At 42.3% G+C, this 16,181-nt stretch overlaps 1 protein-coding gene across 3 annotated transcripts in view; it reads right to left on the bottom strand.

Moving 5' to 3' along the window:
• The window catches only part of PPARGC1A (PPARG coactivator 1 alpha), a 604,317-nt gene that overhangs the window by 362,653 nt on the left and 225,483 nt on the right, over window positions 1-16,181 (bottom strand). For all 3 annotated transcript variants that reach the window (XM_060278954.1, XM_060278952.1, XM_060278951.1), the window contains exon 2: window positions 10,413-10,472. In XM_060278954.1, coding sequence (XP_060134937.1) covers window positions 10,413-10,472 — 60 coding nt within the window. The remainder of the gene's footprint in view (window positions 1-10,412; window positions 10,473-16,181) is intronic.

Below are 16,181 nucleotides of genomic sequence, written 5' to 3'. Positions count from 1 at the left end.
GCCCTAGATCCTGATGGCTTGGATTTTTTTTGGGGGGGGGGAGAAACTATTAGTAACACAGCCCCTCCCCAATAAAACCCAGCCACATTTCTCCATGAGTAAATTTCTAACTTTGCAGGAGACTAGGCTTTTCTGATTGACAGTATAGTGCAGTCTATCTGTGAGGAATTAGGAGTAATAAGGGAGAAATTAGGCTTGGTTATTTCAATATTCAACTGTTATAAGAAGGTGTCAGTACAGGACACGCATTCCATTTCAGAGGAAGGTACTGTGGGGAAAAGTATTAGTAACAAAGTTGAATCAGCCAAGCATAAGAGACCCATTTTGCCTAATGTTTCCAGAAAAAGTAACTTAGCCTCATCAGAGAATAACTGGAATAGCAATCAAATTCTCCAACCATCTCAGATTGATCTAAGTAGAGATGGGAAACCTCCTCCTGAGAATTTATGCAGAAATGCGGAAACCTACATAAACCAGGACAGCTTTCTTCTGTAGTTCATCAATGAAACTTCTGAAATGTATCATTCTTTGTGTGGATCCATGTGCAAGCGGAGCTCTGAAATTTATCCTCAAGGACCCACAGCCACAAATGCCCACTCTTGCAAGCGGGTCACTGGAATTGCAACTGGAAGCTTCACTAAATACAAGACAGCATGAACATCTTGTATGAGTGGATATTTGGGAACAACGGACAGATATTCATCCATCCAAAGGTCTGGTCTGGAGCTAAATAGTGTAGCAGCCTTATCAAAGCTAATTATGTCCAGGTCTATCTAGTCAGCTCCTAGCAGAGGCCGCTGGACATGCTATTCACACCACCAAGAGTTTTTTTTGGGGGGGGGCTGAATATGATGTAATAAATAAATAACTGCTGACAGTGGCTCAATAAAAATGGTCTCACAAAAAATGGTACACATTATTCAGCACACCATTAAAGTATAATTCTAAAGGGATGACAAGTAGATTCCATCTTTTGAACAAGCAGTGGCATCAATTTTCTAAAAATCCAAGAGGTACATTAATACAAAGATTCTTATTTAAGTGCTTTCCATGAGCTCCCCTTCCTTCACCGCTTTATCAGATTAAGTTTGCCACTTTGCTAGTTCAAGATCTTTTTGCCTAATAAGATGTGAATAGAATTCACTGCCCATCTATTATTATTTTTTGTCCTCTGCAACCTGAAAGAGAACGGAAGAAACAGTTATCTGGTACAGAATGTGAGGATGAGAAGGAAGAAGGGGAGACGGCAAGCAAAACTCTCTTCTTGAAAAATAATATCCACCTGCCTGATATATCAACTCCTTGCAAAACGTTGCAGAAAAGGACTGACAGAGAAAGTGAGACATTGCTCTGGAAGAACCCACGCTCGTTGCTATATACTCAGGGAACCGAAAAGATAAGAGGACTCTTTTGTACAGCAAGTGGTCTAAACAAATAAATTACAGGCTTGATAACCTTTTGTTTCCAAAACTCTGCCATTTGCACGGCTCTTGTTAGGGCTGTTGTCAGGCCCAGTATGAATCCCAAATTGTGAAGGCTTTTGTGACTGAGCTATAAAAATTTACTCTGGGGCAGAACCTTGGCAATTGCTTGGGGCGGGGAGGACAGAGAGAGAACGAAAGAGAATGACTGAAGCAGGGAAAGTGAAGCTGAAAATGAAACTTGAACTCTTCACTTATGCACCCAATCCTGTCTTGCCCAGTCTACTAAAAATATGTGACATCACAGGCACTGGCGGAGGAAGGGGGTGCGATGGGTGCAGTCTTCCCTAGGTGTCATCCCTGAGGGGGGTGACATCACTGCCCCACCCCCGGGACGCTCATAGCTCGCTCCGCCTCTGATCACAGGACATACAGCTAGCTACCCCTGGTTTTTCTATAGGCAAGGACCAATCTGGGGCCAGGACATCAGTCTATTTATGGTGTATTCCTTTCATGCATGTTCACTCCTCATATTCACCCATTCTTCAGACGTGTTCAAAGGAAGCCGACTATCTTGATCCTCAGTATAGCATGTCTAAGTGTATTTTGATATTTTGCTAAAAATGACGTTTGAATTTTTTCAGTTCCTATCCACAAGTTAGTCTGGGAGCCTAGTTAGCCAGTTCAGTACAGTGGCACCTCTACTTACGAATAACTCTACTTACGAATGTTTCTACTTACGAATGGAGCTCCGTCCGACATCTTAGATGCGGTTCAGATAGGATTTTTTCTACTTACGAATTTTTAGATAGGGTTGCTTCGACTTACGAATTTTTTCTCCCAATGCATTCCTATGGGATTCAACTTACAATTTTTTTCGACTTACAAATGTGTGTTCGGAACGCATTAAATTCGTAAGTAGAGGTACCACTGTAGTTGGAGCCAAAGCCGTCCTGGGTTGCCTGAGCCGCTGCCCAAAACATCCATTTCAGGGTGCTGGCTACCGCCAGTGGGGATCCTTCCAGTGGCACTTCTGCTCACATGTTTGGCACACACAATACTTACTAGGACGGGGCAAAGATTTTAAAGGGCATGAAGTTGAATCCTGTCTACAGAGTAAAGTGATGGGCAATTATTACATGGGAGAACAAAATGTCATGCAAAAGGATATTGGGTTACTCGGAGGCAAACTTTATTTTGCTGACATTTACAATTGTCCCTGAAGAAGATACATGCCAATACTTGTTGGGCACTTTTCCATTAGGGACGCGGGTGGCGCTGTGGTCTAAACCACAGAGCCTAGGGCTTGCCGATCAGAAGGTTGGCGGTTTGAATCCCCGCGATGGGGTGAACTCCTGTTGCTCGGTCCCAGCTCCTGCCAACCTAGCGGTTCAAAAGCACATCAAAGTGCAAGTAGATAAATAGGCGGGAAGGGAAATGACATTTCTGTGCATTGCTCTGGTTCGCCAGAAGTGGCTTATTCATGCTGGCCACATGTCTGCAGACAAACGCCAGCTCCCTCGGCCTATAGAGCGAGATGAGCGCCACAACCCCAGAGTTGTCCACAACTGGACCTAATGGTCATCTTTTTACTTTTCCGTTGCAATGCATTTGTCTTTTTGCACATGCCATTTCAGATGGGGGACTGCATTATTTAATGTCCCCTTGTGTCAACATCTCCCTGCTTGTGGAAAACTCTCAATGTTGGGATAAAATATTCTGGTTTTAATGTATATATGTGTCTGGGGTTTTTTGCTTACAATGTTTTAAGTGGCTTTGAGTTGTCATGGCAAAAAAGCAACTAATATATTTAAGAAGTAATGATAACAATAGGCATGTCCATCGCTTTTATTTTGAAGAGTTAACAGTGGAGACTTATGAAGGTTTCCTTGCTCTTTTGCATGTATGAGCTCATAGGTGGGTAGATATAAAATGTGTTAATTTGTTAATAAATATTAATCTTCATTGAAATGCCAGGAATGATGGGATATACCACACTGAGCGCCAAGGTCTTCCAAGCGGCCCCCTTAGTGTGTGGTGCGAAAGAGGGCTGATTATTGTTCTTAATCATTGCAATGAACTTGGTACTTTAACTCAACCAGATTACGCTGAGCTAGGCATTGTACAAGGACACAGTAAACAAATTACCTCTGCTTTTTAAATGCATAAATCCTGAAAGGCAAGTCGTGATTGTTGGCAAAAGCAACAAAGCTGGCATGGGTGACAGACGTAGCAGGCGGAAGGCAACAACTTTAAAAAGTCAGGATTTGAAACTATAGGTGGTCTGCCTTCACAGTTTGCAGCTAATCAGTACCTCTAATCAATAGTAAAGACAATTCTATATTGTGAGAAAGGTCTATTGTGAGAGAGGCTGTTTCCACTATACACTTTTGGAAAGACTCACAGAAGGGGTGAAAATGTGGCTTCACATTTGACATTTTCTGCGAGATGGAATTGTGATGCAAATGCCTGACATGAAGATAAAAAATTTGGTGTGCTTAGGTTGTACTTCATAACCCAATAAATTCATTCTCAGTTTTCCTGTCTTCCTGCTGAGCCCTTCAGGAGGAAGGGCAACATAAGAGGAGGATACAAGATCAGAATAGTTGTGGTAGTCAAAGCAGGCCAGGATTGAAGCACAGGCAGGAACTGATGATGCAATCAATGAAGAAAATTCTAAACACTGGAAGAAATTTGTGGCGAGGAATGAAAATTAAACAGGAATTCTAGACAAGTTCAGCTTGAAATTAAATACCACTGAATTCATTGGTATTCTTCGGTAAGTGTGTGTCTAGGCTTAGTTAGGGCTGTGCATGTTTATGTAGAAGTAAATCCCAGTAAATCAGCCCTGAGTGCTCACTGGAAGGACAGATCCTGAAGCTGAGGCTCCAGTACTTTGGCCACCTCATGAGGAGAGAAGACTCCCTGGAAAAGACCCTGATGTTGGGAAAGATTGAGGGCACAAGGAGAAGGGGACAACAGAGTACGAGATGGTTAGACAGTGTTCTTGAAACCACGAACATGAGTTTGACCAAACTGCGGGAGGCAGTGGAAGACAGGAGTGCCTGGCATGCTCTGGTGCATGGGGTCACGAAGAGTCGGACACGATTAAACGACTAAACAACAACAACAAATCCCACCGAGATTAGTCATTGCTAAGAGTCTGAAAGGGACAAAATAGATTTTTTATTATTATGAATATGAATTGAGGGACCGTTGAATGTATACATAGTTGAGGAGTGGATATAACCAAAACAGCAAAGGTGAGATAAAGCAGCAGGAGATTACTTTGAATGTTCAGCTCTTAATGAACTTTTTAGGTTTATTCAGAGTGTAAACAGATTGGCCTACTAAACTGAAAGTTATGAAAGACGTTTCTGGACAGGAAGCCCACCCCTTCCAGATGACAAGTTGGCACCAGAAAGGATCACAAAGTTGTCTCTGTCTCTCTCTCTGTCTCTCTGTCTCTCTGTCTCTCTCTCTCTCTCTCTCTCTCTCTCTCTCTCTCTCTCTCTCTCTCTCTCTCTCTGTGTGTGTGTGTGTGTGTGTGTGTGAGATAAACTTTATTAAAGGCTAACCCAAAGAAGTAGATATTTGGCAGAAGAAACATACCCTCCAAGTGTCCCTATTTTCCAGGGACAGTCCCAGAATTTTGAATGCCATCCCAGCTTCTGACTTGATTCCAGAATGTCTCTATTTCCCTCGCCACCACTGAGCTCGGGGAAGAGGATAAGTTGGCGCTTGCCCTGAGCGATGGCGGCATTGGAGTAGGGGCTGTGAGGCTGTGGTGGCCTCTCCATGGCCGCTGCTTCCAGCCTCCTCCCTTGGGCAGCTCATAGCAGCTGCCGGAGAGCAGGTGAGGTGTCTAATATTGCCCCTTTGTAAAATTCATTTATTGGTGTGTGTTTTCCTTTTTGTAAATCTACCAAAGAATGAAATAAAAATAAAATCGGGATTGAGGGCTTTAGTGTAGTGGCGGCGGCACTCAATCTTCTTACGACAGGAAATGCTTAGGGAGGGGGTCAGGAAATGGGGTAAGGTCAGTTGGGGGGTTGAGAAATATCTCTATTCTCATCTGAGGAATGTTGGAGCATACACAAAAGTAGCCATTGTGTTCCATGCTTTGGTTGATAAAAAATACCTTAACCGTACAGGAAGGCACTTGTTAGTTATTTGACGATATATAGGTCAAGGCCTACTCAAAAATATGACTATGATAATAAAGGGCTACTCCCCTTCCCATTAAACCTTGGAAGCTGCCTTATACATACTTTCTAATTTAATTGTAGAGAAACAATAATTCCATCTGAAGAGAAGAACCAGTCCGGAGACCATCAACCTCTCCTAATAAAATTATCTCTTAAATGCTTGCTTCAAATATATTCCCATGACATAAGTATTCTGAAGAAAGCTGTCATGCTTGGGCCACATTTGCTTTCAAATAAACTTGCAATGGATTTTGTTTATTTTTAAATCCAGCGGTCCTTTCCTCTACTGCATGCCATCCATCATAAAAATGTGGGATACAGATTAGCTTTTAGACTCCTTTCAGCTCTTATAATTTACAGTGTCACTGTGAGCATATGCAAAAGGAGGACAAACACGAATTTTCTCATATTTCCACTCCTTAATGTGGCGTTTTGTACAAATGAAAAGCAGGAAGCTTAGGCGGTGGCTGCCAAATTTAATGATATCAGGTGCAGCTGAAATGTCTTAGTACATCCCAAAGTTATGCAGAATAAAGAACTACTTATTTGAATTGCATCCAAACCTCTATCTCCAGGGCAATCCAAGACTAGATTTGTTTGTATGTTTCCACTAAATGCCACTGTGCCATATGAGATAAGAGATTGTATTTGAAATAACAGCCACTTCCAATTTTTGGCTCCTATGTAGAGCAGGGTTTATCAATTTTGATCGTGCTTATCCAGAATTAGTTGTCAGGTTTCAGTTGCTGGCAGGAATCAGACAACAAAAATTCAACATTAGTACCGAATGACTAATCCGGCCTTGTGGAAGAAGAAAGCACAAACAATTATGCTGTGATTGGGAGTGACTGGCTGCATTTCAAATATCAGCACTTCTATATTATAATAGCATGTATTCACAAAACCGGACTGACATTAAAAGGAATCGGTCTAAGCATCCATTGGGCAGGGGGTGAGGGATGCTAACCTGTATGTAAAATGACAAAAATGTGGTGCTAGTTATTTGCAAACAGAAGAGTGATTAGCCATGCCAATATGAGACTGTATTACTTTGGTTATCCAATAATAAAAATTCAGCAATATTATGCAAAGCAACAGTGCAACAAAGTTCTTAGGAGATACACCAATGATCTGGGGATGTCATAATTATTAGCATTTGCCATGGGCTTACCAACATACCTCCAGCTTTTTAACTACTATTGCTGCTGCTGCTGCTGCTGCTGCTGCTGCTGCTGCTGCTGCTGCTACTACTACTACTACTACTACAAACTCAAATCCCAGCATTCACCAATACATTATAAAATGAGAATGAGGCAGAAGAATGGAAGCCTCTTTTCCAAGACATTGGGCAGATTTTGGTGCAATACTGGCTTATACCTACACATGCCAGCAGGGCCGTCTTGAGCATACCTGGCCCCCTGGCACACTCTAATTAAATGCGCTGCATTTGCCTATGGGAAGTGCACATCGAAAGAGGTAACGTCACTTCAAGAAATAGCCTCTCTCTATGGGACTCTGAAGAAGTGTGCATGCACACGAAAGCTCATACCAAAATATAAACTTAGTTGGTCTTTAAGGTGCTACTGAAGGAGTTTTTTTATTCTATGGGACTCAAACGCTACCAATAGTTTCATTCCAATTATCTGAACATCTTACATCAGACATAGGCAAACTCGGCCCTCCAGATGTTTTGGGACTACAACTCACATCATCCCTGACCACCGGTCCTGTTAGCTAGGGATGATGGGAGTTGTAGTCCCAAAACATCTGGAGGGCCGAGTTTGCCTATGCCTGTCTTACATCCACAAGTCTTTCCCACAAACAATGATGCCTTGCTTTAAGTTTCCAAACCACATATTTGCAGGAGAAAGGGGAACAGCAAAGCCATGGTCAAAATGTGACCTTAGAACTCATGCTACAAACCTACCAACCAATCCACCATCAATGTCCCTTACAAATAATATTTCATGATTTTCAGACAGTGACATGATTTTTAGCACGTAACAGCCTCATATACATCAAAATCCTTTCCATATGTGAAAGGATTGGTGAGATGTACAGCACTTCGGAGATTCAAACACACACACAACAGCATTAGTGATCAGGATTCACTGTCCTCTTTCCGTGAGTCAATCAGCAAAAGTATCTCTGAGCCAAACTGAATCGGGTTGTTTAAAAATAGCAGAGAAGCATTAAACTCTGTTACACTGGTCTCAGTGGATAGCTTTGGTTTTGGTCTGTCTGATCAGATCTCCTATTCTTCCTTTCATTGTTCGTATTTCTAATTCATTAGTATAGCACAGCACGCTATATGTAAGAGGATGTTGCAACCTAATGAAGATTTCCTCTTCTCTCACTTTCAAAACAAAAAAAAGCTGGTTCACTTTTGTTGTTGTTGTTCTGTTTTTAATGGTACGGTGAAAGATTTTCATCTTGTCAGGTTTTATTTTCCTCCCATTGACATTATCTCTTAATTAAAAGAAAAGATAAATAGATTCGAGCAGGTGCTGTAGCTGATATGAAACATAGCGGTTGCTTTTTTAAAAGTCCAGTCAGACAGACAACAGCTGAGTTTTCCAGCCAGCCAATTTTGGTAGCAAAACATACTCAGCAGTAAGAGAGGGTATATATGCATGTCTGGGCAGCAATGGCAGCGGGGGGGGGGGGGGAGAGGATATATAGTCTTCAGTTCTGGAGTATTTTTCCCCCTTGAACCTAAAATCCCAGCTAATAGCAGTTCAGAAGGCAATTTTTCTCTCCATCTTTGCTATCTGTGCCCCAGGTAAGAAAGGATTTTGCATTTCATACTACATTTACTACATGCAACCATAGCTTTTCCATTGGGATCTCCAAAAGATGTTTATTTGGCTTTACGCCCATCATAAAACACAACACAACAAAATAAATCAAATAAAACAGCGGACTCGTACAAGCCACAAATAATATAACACAATTCACAGCTCACAAGGACAAATATTAACAATTCAAAAAGAAAAGTTTAAGATTATGATTAACAATTTAGACACTACGCTAAAATCAATATCTGGTGTCATTATAGAAAATTCTTATAACTATAAATAATCAGCTAACATCCCATTCCGTCTCTTGTACGAGAGGATGGCTGTTAGGAATTTAGCAACCTGTAGAGTAATATAAGGATCCACATCTTGAAGAACCCAGGCAAGCTGTAGGTCAATTGGTTTGTCAGCCATAGGCTGGATCATGGAGTTTAATATACTAGCACGAGCCGAACTGTACATAGGACAGATAAACATAACTATCTCATTCGCCATTGGGATCTCCTGTGCAACTCAGCAACAGTGCCACACCAAGAGCACAGGTTGCAGGGCTGTGAATTTTGCTCAGCAGCACATCATAAGGGGGAGGTTTGTGTGTGTGTGTTTTAACAGGAAAAACTCGTCAGAGAAAGTCTTCTTCAAATGCATTAAAAAGTAAGCAACTTAGCGCCATAAGGAATTGAGGCTGAGACATGCACTAAATATTTCAATACTTCTGATAGAACCTGTAAAGGTGCCTTAGGAAGCTGAAGTCAATGCATTCAAACGAAAAACACAAACACAGCACAAATGCTTCCCATCAGCTGAGCTGTCCAGTGCTGTGCTAAATGTTCAATGATCTACTGAGCGTTTGAGAGTACACTCGGTTAGAAACCTGGATTGCCCCCCCCCAAGATTATATGCAATAAACACAACACACAAGAAGGATCAACAATACCATGGACATTTTGCATTCTGCTCCACAAAAATTCATCCAGCTGGCAAAGTATTTTGATTTCAATGCCTTTGATCAAACATAGTTAGGACCATTTCACACACTACACAGAGACAAATCTGGATTTGTCACTGAAAATATACTCAATAGGCACTGCAGTTAATCAGAACTCTGTGATGAGTATATACCACCTGGACACATCTTTGTCAACATTCCCACTTTCCATTCTTTATGTACATTTAAAGCATCTTAAAATGTCCACCTCAAATATGTTAAGTGTGGTGGCCCTTGGAATTACCCTAAAAGTCTGACATCTCTACTTAAAACTGCCCTGGAGTAACTTATGACAAAGGGCAGTAAAGAAATTTATTGAATACATGAGTAATTTTTTTAAGAAAACCCAATGAGGGAAGAAACCCATTTCATGTCTTTTAAGTATTTTGCAAATGTTTCCTTTTAGAAGCGGCCACACTGGAAAAGTGACCAACAGATTGAATATCTACATGAGGTTCCACACAGTTGTGGAACACCTGGCAACTCCCTTACAAGAGTGGACACCGGAAGCAAGAGTGGGGGATGCAGAGGTTCAACTAAACAAAAAACAAAAAACCTCAAAGTCTGTCAAACAATTTCTCCTGCAATCTGACCCACTACTCTGAAGGATCTCCGATAGAGAAGACCCTTGCCTTCCTTACTGAGACATTCAGCTTCACTCCAAGTCAGTGCCAGAAAACTAGAACTTGGAACAAGCAGACATTGTTATATCCACACCAGTGGTGAGCAGAGTACTTGCTTCCATAGCAAACATATCTGGGTCCCTAGAGGCTCCTTGGTCAGACCAGGGCTGTAGCCTCTGAAGTGTGCTTTAGGGACAAAGTCTGTGGAGGCACTTCCTACAATCTGCCAACAGAAATCTGCTTATGCATATTACCCAACACACACAGGTGCAGCTCTAATTCTTTAACCAAGTTTTTCTACGTACCCACTGTTCTAGCTGTATTGCGTTCATAAATTATCCAGCAATTTAAAGGTGGTTTTTTTTTTTTTTTACCTGTGCACTGTTGAAAAGAATGTTGCATTCCTTCATCGGGAGATCAGCACTGGAAAGAGCCTGCAAAAAACAAAAGCAAAAAATCAGGACAAAGGTATATCAACTGAATGACAGCTAGCATTAACAGATTTGAACTTGAGTCTGAAATGTTGGAACCTGGAATACTCCACCAACAGAGATTCAGCCGGTGCCTTCTGTTTCAACTTTTAAACACCTGCTGAAAACGTCTCTATTCTGCCAGGCTTATTCAGGCAATTAAGAATATACCTTTCCACAATACTGAACTGATTTCTGATCTTAACTTTTAAATATGGTTTTATTGTATTGCATTGTACGACTGACATAAACTGCCCCTCTGATTTTTTTTAATGAATAGTAATATACAAATATTTTGTTATAAATCAATGTGGCAGAGATACCTGTTGTTTAGGGCCACTGAAGGTTGTTCACTGAGGTACCTATGGATCTTTGTCTTAAGACCAAATTAGACATGACATAGGTTGCAAGATTAGGATTCTCTTCTTACTACTTAGCAGTCCTAAGGGCTTTGAAGATGATGGGAAATGTACTCTTAGCGAAGTTTAAAACCCTTACGCCCAATCCATTTTGTGATCTAAATTTGCACCTACCCTATGTCTACTTTCTCATGAAGATCTTTGTTTGCTATCTTGAAAAATGTCTTAATTGAGGTAACCAGCATGTGCACAATTTTCTTGAATTCTGTTAGATAGCTGTGGAATCCTCATGAAGATCAAGCAAAGGTGAAGGAGCTTGGATGTTTCTCCAAGGGTGAAAGGTTGTTTTCTGCTGCTCCAGAGAAGCGGACACAGAGCAATGGATTCAAACTACAAGAAAGAAGATTCTACCTAAACCTTAGGAAGAACTTCCTGACAGTAAGAACTGTTCGACAGTGGAATTTGCTGCCAAGGAGTGTGGTGGAGTCTCCTTCTTTGGAGGTCTTTAAGCAGAAGCTTGACAGGCATATGTCAAGAATGCTTTGATGGTGTTTCCTGCTTGGCAAGGGGTTGCACTGGATGGCCCTTGTGGTCTCTTCCAACTCTATGATTCTCTTCTAGAGTTAAAGATTTTGTTCACATGTAATGCTAAACCATGGTTTAGTGCTACTTCCATGATCTCAGCTAAGCCTAAGCTGGAACAGCCCCAGTCTTCATAATGGGAGCACTGTGGTTCAGCTCACAATCCAATTTCACATTCACCCAGAAATTCAGTGGGACTTACTTTCTAATAAGCTTGTTTAAGATTGCAGTTCTAGACTGAAGTCTTATACAGTCCTACCTTGGAAGTCGAACGGAATCTATTCCAGAAGTCCGTTCAACTTCCAAGACATTTGGAAACCAAAGCACAACTTCTGATTGGCTGCAGGAAACTCCTGCAGCCAATTGGAAGCCGTGGAAGCCCTATTGGACATTCGGGTTCGAAAGAACGTTCGCAAACCAGAACATTCACTTCCAGGTTTGCGGCATTCGAGAGCCAAAACATCTGAGTACCAAGGTGTTCGGGATCCAAGGTACACACTTACCGGTACCTATCTCACTCAACACAATGGGGTTTACTTCTGAGTAGACACAAAAAGGATTGTGGTGTTAGCTACACTTGAACTTTTTGTAATAATGTAACTCTGCATCAAAAAAGCATAGCAGGTTATTTTAAAAGGGAAAAAAAATAACACATATAAAATATGTAGAAGATTGCTCCTCACAAGAAGCAATATATGCTGGTAACAAAGAACAAAAGGATACATGGAAATGTGTCAGTTAATAAGAAACAGCTCCAGTTCTGCAAAGATCTAGGACATGAGCTAGACTCAGCATAGCAGAGCTACAGAGAGTGTGCAATATGAACTATTAGCCATGTATCTTCAAAAGAAGCAAGCCCGTGAAATTCCAGTATCCTCAATCCATCACCTTCAATCTGAAAGCACTTTACGTGGCCATGAGACCCACTGAAATCAATGAGACTTAATTTCACATGGAATAAAATGCAGAGGTATTCGTTCACACAGCTGTTACTGTGCACAGAAATAGTTGCCAGTGGCTGGGGAGGGGATTCTGGAAGTTGCCTCCCTTCTCCCTGATTGCACTTAATCTGGTCTGCCCCTTTAGCGTTATACCTCCAAGCGGTACACTATAAATATTATTCCCCTTAGTATGCAGGCAAACAGGCTGGCAAAACACTAAAGTGACTCAGTTGATTAGTTTTTGTCAGTTACAATGCACATTTATCTATAAATGCAATCCTCTGTAAGATCGATATGTTTATTGAGTTCATTTTTCAATAAAGTTTGAGATGTCCTCAATTAATAAGTTGAAACATAACCTATAAAAGCTACTCATCCAGCACAATCTCCAGCCTGCCCCACAATACAGGAGAGAAGCACAAACTGGACCATTTTACTCTGAGATTGTCCCCGCTCTTGGCAGCACTACAGCAAGATACAAAATATGCTAGGAGGAGGAGGAGGAGGAGGAGGAGGAGGAGGAGGAGGAGGAGGAGGAGGAGGAGGAGTTTGGATTTGATACCCCGCTTTATCACTACCCTAAGGGGTCTCAAAGCGGCTAACAATCTCCTTTCCCTTCCTCATACCTAACGCAACAACCACTTTGTGTCTCTGGTTCCTCAAAATACAAAAAGGTAAAGGTAAATGACCCCTGACAGTTAAGTCCAGTCGCAGATGACACTTGGGTTGCAGCGCTCATCTCGCTTTACAGGCCGAGGGAGCCGGCGTTTGTCCGCAGACAGTTTTTCTGGGTCATGTGGCCAGCATGACTAAGCCGCTTCTGGCGAAACCAGAGCAGCGCACGGAAACACAGTTTCCCTTCCCGCCGGATCTTCTATTTATCTTCTTGCACTTTTTGTGTGCTTTCGAACTGCTAGGTTGGCAGGAGCTGGGACTGAACAATGGGAGCTCACCCCATCGCAGGGACTCGAACTGCCGAACCTTCCAACCGGCCAGCCCTAGGCTCAGTGGTTTACACCACAGTGCCACCCACGTCCCTAAGGCTGCAATACTAAGGAACAATTCTAACTGGACCTGGTGGGACTTACTTCTGACTAAACATGTTTCATTGATTTATTGGTAGGAGCCTATTTTGAACACTGAGGGTTAGGGCACAATTGTTTGTTTGTTGTGTTTAACAAGGCTCTGGTATGTAACAGGCAACAAAAAAGACTAATGTGAATACCATCCTTTGCCAGCTCACTATTCTGTGACTGTCTGCTGATCCTAACAAGTTGCTATGCTCTTGAAGAGGTCCATGTGTGTAGACAGATATAAATAATGGACCAACCCAACTGCCTGCATGTTTAGGCTATCTTTAGGTGGTCATGATGAGCTCCTCCCCCACTTACACTATTGCCTTTCACAAAATCTTTGTTAGTATTTAAGGTGCAAATCGGATCCTCTTAACCAGGCATCCCCAAACTGTGGCCCGCCAGATGTTTTGGCCTACAACTCCCATGATCCCTAGCTAACAGGACCAGTGGTTGGGGAAGATGGGAATTGTAGTCCAAAGCATCTGGAGGGCCAAAGTTTGGGGATGCCTGCTCTTAACTGAGGAACTGGGTTGTGCGCTGGGAGCACAAAACCCCCTCTTTAACACGGAGCAGTGCTCTGTTCCGCGCTGGGGTATGGCACCACGGTCACCCCAAGGAGGTGCTCCAATGGGAGTGCAGGGTGTGTGGCGGTGGGACCAATTTAAACCAAGGCCCGACGCTGGGAGCCTTCTTTGCCTCGAGTTGCGGCACACCCGCCCGCCCGCCCTCTTTTTTAAGTGTGTCTTTGGCCTTGCTATGGACTTTGGTTGGTCGCCCGTTTTGGATCGGGGGCATGGTAGGAATTTTTTCCATTTGGCAGATTGGCACTGGCCTCTTGGTTTTCACCTACCTCATAGCCATCGTCACAACTTTGCAAGGTTTGGTGGTTAGGCACTGGACTAGTGATGTGGGGGGGGGGGAATGTGCAGTCCTCACCTGCCCCTCCACAATCTAGGGTATTCCATTAAAGGAATCCGGGGGGGTTGGATTTCGTCCAAAGCCCGCAGAGGGGTGAGGGCCATGCCAAGACCCACCGGGAGCCCCGGGGTAGAGCTCGAGTTGACTGCCATTGACCGAGCTCCCTCTTCGTGTGGTTACTCTTACCAGACTCCCTGCAAGGCAGACAGGAGTCAGTTATAGTTTTGGATTCCAATGCCTAAGCCAATGCCGCTCACATTCTGTATTCAATAAAGTTGTGGCCAAAATTTGCCCATTAACATTTAAACTTAATTCATGTGTCATTGTGTCTTTATTACCCAGGGGGTGGCCCATGGCCTGAACTCTTGGCTCTCTTTCCTAAAATAGGTAACGTGTTTTTGCCTCTGGAATAGGCAAAGGAAAACACCCAGGTGAAGGTCGTGCAGTTTATGTGATTACATACCTTCCAACATTTCTCTGATGAAAATAGGGATGCATAGGTGCCAAGTTCCGGATTGAAAAATCCGGGATCAGCAGTGCCGCTGCACCGGAAGTCGCTTCTATGTACTTCTGGACATGCGTAGAAGCGACCTCTGGCGCTACGGACATTTTGGAAATGGGCACAGCAGCATCGGAATTTGCTTCTACGCATGTCCAGAAGTGCGTAGAAGCAACTTCTGGTGCCAGCGTGGCACCAGAACAAAATGGCCGCCGGCAGGAGCTCCGTAATCTGGGGAAATACGGGGTATTTTGCCATTCGGGACACCTGCAGGAAATGGTAAGAAAATACGAGGGGTTTCCGGGGAAAACGGGGTACTTGGCAGCTATGTAGGGATGTCCTGAGGAAAAGTAGGACATTCCAGAATCAAATCAGAAACCGGGATGGCTTCTGTATATCCGGGACTATCCCTGGAAAATAGGGGCATTTGGAGAGTCTGTACACATTCTTTTATTTCTTTGATAATCTGATGACTATTCTGGCATATATTTCATGGATATGCAAGAAACATGTTTGTCCAGAAAGCCATTGTGGTTGTGCACATATTTGTAGATGAACAGGAATGTAGATTTAGCTGTAATCCAGAATTCAGAATCTTAGCAGATTGTATAAACCTTTGTGTGTTTGAAGATAAAAATGAATCTTCTTCAGCTTTACTTGGAGTGACTAAACTCAGAGTCTTGCCAGCAGGAGTTTTGCTTAGTTAAGGATTTGGGGATCTCAGTATTTGTTTGAAGGAGATATGAAATGAAAGCTTTCGCCATTCATGTTCTTCAAACCTTGCAGAAGTTTATTTTTTTTTAACCCTTAGAGTCACAAATTTCTACTGGTTCAAGAGAAATGACGCTTGGACATTGCAAGCAGGCCATTGCAACCCCTGATGATATGAGATAAAAACTTCCAAGGACTGCAAATCTAATGATTTTGTCTAATCCTTTTCAATATCCAGTTTTATAGTTAACTATATATTTTAATGATTAGTGAACGGCCCATCTGAAAGCAAATTACAAAACTAATGACTATTAGATACCAAAGAAATGTAGCGTTAGTGGTTGGTATTTAAAAAAAGATTGGGAAAAATACATTTCAAGGCTCTGATCTACATATTACAGTTTTTAAAAAAATGATGTTCTTGTTTTCATGGCTATTCTTCTCCCCGCAATAAACATTTCCTTCACATCAAGTCAGTAAGAACTGATTAGGAAAAAGTATCTTAGTTCTCTATATATGATCAAGCTTCAAATTACAGCACTGTGATTACACTGCTTTACACCAAGATATTCCAAATCCTTCAATAT

Source organism: Zootoca vivipara, chromosome 9, assembly GCF_963506605.1.
Source record: "Zootoca vivipara chromosome 9, rZooViv1.1, whole genome shotgun sequence".
NCBI classification, from domain to species: domain Eukaryota; kingdom Metazoa; phylum Chordata; class Lepidosauria; order Squamata; family Lacertidae; genus Zootoca; species Zootoca vivipara.
Note: the sequence above shows the minus strand (reverse complement) of the source record. Positions and strands in the feature narration are given on the sequence as shown.